The sequence below is a fragment of the Pteropus vampyrus genome, unplaced genomic scaffold, assembly GCF_000151845.1.
Source record: "Pteropus vampyrus isolate Shadow unplaced genomic scaffold, Pvam_2.0 Scaffold253, whole genome shotgun sequence".
NCBI lineage: Eukaryota > Metazoa > Chordata > Mammalia > Chiroptera > Pteropodidae > Pteropus > Pteropus vampyrus.
The window spans coordinates 1,167,885-1,172,699 of record NW_011889034.1 but is presented as its reverse complement, the minus strand read 5'-3'; the positions used below and the strand labels follow the sequence as shown (position 1 = coordinate 1,172,699).

The 4,815-nt window shown below is 61.8% G+C and overlaps 1 protein-coding gene across 1 annotated transcript in view; it reads right to left on the bottom strand.

The window, feature by feature from the left end:
* Window positions 1–388: 388 nt before the first annotated feature.
* The window catches only part of RNF4 (ring finger protein 4), a 21,227-nt gene continuing 16,800 nt past the window's right edge, over window positions 389–4,815 (bottom strand). The window contains exons 5-8 of the mRNA XM_011374699.2: window positions 1,947–1,956; window positions 1,395–1,554; window positions 1,070–1,118; window positions 389–659 (exon numbers count right to left, since the gene is read on the bottom strand). Of these exons, the coding sequence (XP_011373001.2) occupies window positions 510–659; window positions 1,070–1,118; window positions 1,395–1,554; window positions 1,947–1,956 (369 nt within the window). The 3' untranslated portion in view covers window positions 389–509. The remainder of the gene's footprint in view (window positions 660–1,069; window positions 1,119–1,394; window positions 1,555–1,946; window positions 1,957–4,815) is intronic.

Below are 4,815 nucleotides of genomic sequence, written 5' to 3'. Positions count from 1 at the left end.
AAAAAGCCCAGTGGTCGGTCCTTCTGGGGCCACGCTCGCACTTGGGCTCCTCGGGCCAGAGGGACCGCATCTGGCCTGGTCACTGGCGGGCAAACGCCTGGGACAAGGCAGCAGGCCCAGGAGAGATGGGCGGACCTGCTGTCACCTCAATGACACTGCCAGCAGGAAGCTGGAGCAAACTTTCCAAGTGGGGAAAAATTCTTGGCAAATGTGCGGGTTCCGGAAAGGGGCAGGACCCTTGATTGTCGCCCCGGTGTGCCCGGCCTCCCTGCCCGGAACCCAACCACCTGGCCTGGCAGGACCTGGCTCCAGCCTCGCAGCATCAGGCTAGAAGGGACAGCAGGGCCTCGGAGGGCTAGAAACAAAAGAGAAGTTCACATAGCAGACGTGCGTCTTGAACTAGTCTTTTTGAGCTCAGGAGACTGGAGGCAGACAACCCGCCGAGGCCGCACGGAGACCCCGCCGGGCTGCCACTGTCTGGCCACGTGTCCTGAGCGGCTCGCCACGCTTCATATGTAAATAGGGTGGTAGCGTTTGTGGTTGATCTTTTTCCTGCAGGTTGGACAAGTGTTGGCATTCTTAAGGGAGTCTCGCAGGCACTGGCTGCAGAAGACGTGGCCACACTCTGTGGAGACAATGAGACGCCCATTCTGCACAATCTACAAAACACAACGAGGAGCGGCCGTCATGAGTGCCCTCGTCCTGGAGCAGCAGCTGTCCCCAGACCCGCTCTCCTGCCCATCCCCAAGATGAGGCCGAGGGGGAGGAGGGCGAGGCTGCCGTGGGGGCACACAGTGGGGCGGTGCGGGGGCGCTCAGGGGCCACTGTGCACACCAGTCACTGTGCTTTGGCCACGGGGACCACGCAAGGCCAACACACTTGCACAGGGAAGCCCAGGGGCCAGGGCTGAGGGCCACAAGGCCCAAGAAGTTGGCACATTCTCCGTTCGCACGCAGATGTGTGAGAAGCCGTGTGCCCCGCCAGGCGTGACGGCAGCAGAGGTGTCAAATCCCACCCGAGGAGGAGGTCCTGCTTGGAGACCAGAGCAGGGAAGAGCAGGGCCGCTTACCTCTGAGTACCCGTCCATGCAGATCGGACAGCTGACAGTACCCGAGGGCCTAGAACCACAGGGCTTCACGTCAGTGCCTGCTCACGCAGCCACCCACGCTCGGCGACGTCACAGAAGCAGCTGCTTCCCCAGGAGCACCCTCTGACCCTGCCTCAGCACAGGCACTGGGGAGACTTATAAGAACCACGGACCGGCGCTCCTAGCACCGTGCCCACTGCCCCACTGGGGAATGGAGAGCGGGGAGAGGACCCCCGTGCCAGGGGCCGAGGCGGTCCCGCGGGGCCAGAGGCTCCCTCGCGGCAGCACAGTAGTGGCGCGCAGGTACCTGAGTCCTGTAGCTGCCTCTTCTCTGGTGTTCCTGGGAGTGTGGGTGGTCACATACACGTCCCTGTCCCTGGCCAGCTCCTCGTCATCACTGCTCACCACGCAACTGTCAGCGTGGTCCTGGCGCAGCCTCCTGGCGGTCCGCCTCGGCCGTCTCCTTTCTAAGGCGTGAGTCCGTGCTCAGGGCAGAGGCCTCCCGGACCCACCGCCCTCACTGCCCTCCTTCCCGCCTAGGAAAGGCCAGCCCCAGGCCCCAGGGAGGACTGGCCACCACACCCCGCCATAGCCCAGGAGGTCCCTGTGCCTGCTGTGCGCAGGAGCCTGAGCTATGAGCCATCTGTGGCGTCACACTGGGGGCCTGTAGCCCAGCACCAGGGGTGACGGCTCCTCAGCAGGTGCAGGACCGACAACAGCAGGTGTGACCACCGCATCGTCGCAGGTGGCCTCCGGCCTGGCCTCCCACCTACAGGGCTGGCAAGGCCTGCAGCGCTGTACACCCCTCTCCCACATCGGTTCTCCACCCAAACCCAAGGAAAAAGGAGAAACCACTCACCATCAACAATCTTTGAAAAAGGGGAAAAAAGAAAAACAATCAGTTTGATTTCATATTTTTTGAATGCATAAATGACAAAATTGAAGCATTTCTTGTTTCAATAGCAATATTCTCAGGTACCAGCGGAACGCCCCAGGATGCAAGGTGGGGCAGGGACAGGGCCGCCCCCTCCCCACAGCTGCGAGGACGTCTAGAACTGCTGGCCATGTGACATGGGGAAGTCACCCTCTGGGAGCCACCAACTTCCGCTTCTGGAAAGCAGGCACCAGTGCCCACGGCTCAGCGTGCTGTCGTGAGGACTAAGCGAGACAAGGCCTGGGCTCTGGGGCAGCGGGGACCCAGGCTGTGGCTGGCTCCTCACGCCCATCTTGTCCTCCTGGCCACTGACAAGGATCTGGCTCCACGTGGCCTGCTGCCAAGGACTGGCCTTTGCTGGGAGGCTCTGTGGTACTTAACATGCTGTAGAGACACGTAACCAACTACATGCAGCAGGCCACACCAGGGCTCTGGGCCCCCGCTGCCCTGTCGCCAGTCACTGCGAACGCATGCTCAGACCAGCTCGTGGCACCAGCGTCCCAGCAGGTCGGCCTGCCCGCGTGCCTGCCAGGCCTGCCCTGCGGTCTGCCCCCTGGAAAGCACTGCTGCCCACCGCCCCTCGGCCCTACGGCGGCGCCGAGATGTCTGGGGTCATCCTAGAGGCCTGCTCCACTGGCCTTTTCGGCACGGGCACCCCACCCTCCCTGGCCCCGGGGCTGGAGCCTCCGTCCTCCAACCCGAGACCCTGTGGGGCAAATAGCTCCCAGGAAGGAAGAAGCAGAGACCTGCACTTTGTGGATAATGACATCCCCATGGGAGGCTACTGAGGGCGAGGGTAAGTGACAGGTGACCTCAGCATCGGGCCACATTCACTCCAAGAAAAGCGTGGCTGGCCGAGAGGCTGTCTACGTGCAGTCCCAGGAAAAGGGTGGATGCGCTGCCGTGGGCAGGGGGGACCTGGCTTTCTGAAGCGCCAGCACCGCCCTCGCCCCCTCCGCCCCGACGGCCCATGGAGGTGTGCACACACCTGGAAGGGCTGGCGCCACTGGCTGCGCAGAGCAAGCAGGGACTGGGCCTCCCCAGGCTCTCGTGAGTCAGACCCCACGCACGCACAGCTGGGCAGAGCCAAGCTCGGCCACGCATGAACACTGGGGCCCCAGGACGCTGCTGGCACACGCAGAAACTCCACGTGTTACTGCTAGGTAAGCGACACACTGGTGGTGACGACCGCCCCCACCTTCCCAGAACACCTCAGAAAGAAGGCCTCTCGCCCCGAGGACAGAAAAGGGTGCTACACCAGCCCGGCCTCCCAGCGCCATGCCCTTCCGTGCGCCCGTGCCACTGCCCACTGATGTCACTGGAGCGCCCGCCACCCAGTGGCTGAACCACATCAGCACTTGGTCCGCCTTTCGTCAGCCCTGCTCACTGCTGCAGCCATGGGCGGTGCCTGGGGCGCTCCGGATGCCCCGTCCTCCTGGCCATAGCCCTGTGGGTGGCATGGTGCTTGCTTGTCACGAGCGGGGGCGCTGGGCAGGGCCACAGCTACAGAACAATGACGCAGGAGCAGACAGAACAGGGACAACGCGAGCTCTGGAGCCCTCTTCTGCATGACAGGCCTTAAGAAGAGACAAACACCAAACCAAAATCAGCACCGGTCAGCAATCCCGGGTCCGAACAGCCGAGTCACAACCGCGGCGACCAGACCCCAGATCGGACCCACACATGCCACGTCCCCGTCAGTCTGCTCTGTGGCCACAGGACAAGGCCCAGCCACAGCCAGCAGACATCCGGGTGCAAGCGGGCGTTGGCACCGCGTGCTGCTCGCTTTCACACCGGGCACCCTGACCCCAGGCGCCGACACCGCGGCACAAGTGGAGGGTCAGTGGGGGGGACAAGCCCTGCTCCTGGCGCCCCAGGCACCGCCCATGGCTGCAGCAGTGAGCAGGGCTGACGAAAGGCGGACCAAGTGCTGGGGTCCATGGGGCGTCTGCGCCACCAAGCCCGGCACGGGTAAGATGTGCATCGGCCCTGGGCTCAGACAGCCCGCGCCTGGACGGCGTCTCGGCCACCCCTTCAGACCCGCATGCATGCACCATGCGGCCACAGACCCCGCTGCGGAGGGCTGTGCTGCAGTGACGGCCGGTCCCATGAGAGCGCGCGTCCAGCCTGTGGACGGCCGTCTCCCCAGCTGCTGGCTCACCGTCCGGCTCCTCTCACCCCCGGCCGCACCACCTACGCCCTCCCACAGGGCCCTTCCCTGTCCCTAGACAGCCACCGTCGGCAGACCCTTTTGACGGCCCGCAAGCTCGCAACCCGGCGGTGTAGACACAGCACTGACGGCCCCACTGACCAGTGCGCTGTGGAACCAGGTCGATAAGGACCCGGAAAACCAAGCTGACTTTGAAACAAGCAAGCTCATGAAATTTAAAGAGGGAGCACAATCCAAGCAAGTACCACCTTTAATGAGCAGCCCCCAAAGACGCCGATCTTAGTCTCTCCATCACTCCCCTCTCCAGTCGGAGACGGGCCCACGGCAAACGCTCAGAAGTGGCCTGAGCATCTTAATTCACCTGTTAAACCAGGTAACAAAGCAGAAGGATGCAAAAACATAAGCAGAACTTTCCAATAAGTGGCAGGCTAGTGTTTCCATCAATTCTCCTACTGAAAACTACCAAAAAATAAAAATAAAATAAAACGTAAGTATTTTAAAATAAAGAGGTATCAAAAAAAGATATTCAGTCAAAAGTAAAGGGAACATAATAATCTAGACAAATAAAAAAGCAGAGAAGATTCCTGAAAAACTGAAGTGCACTTTTGAGTCTCAGAGAAACTG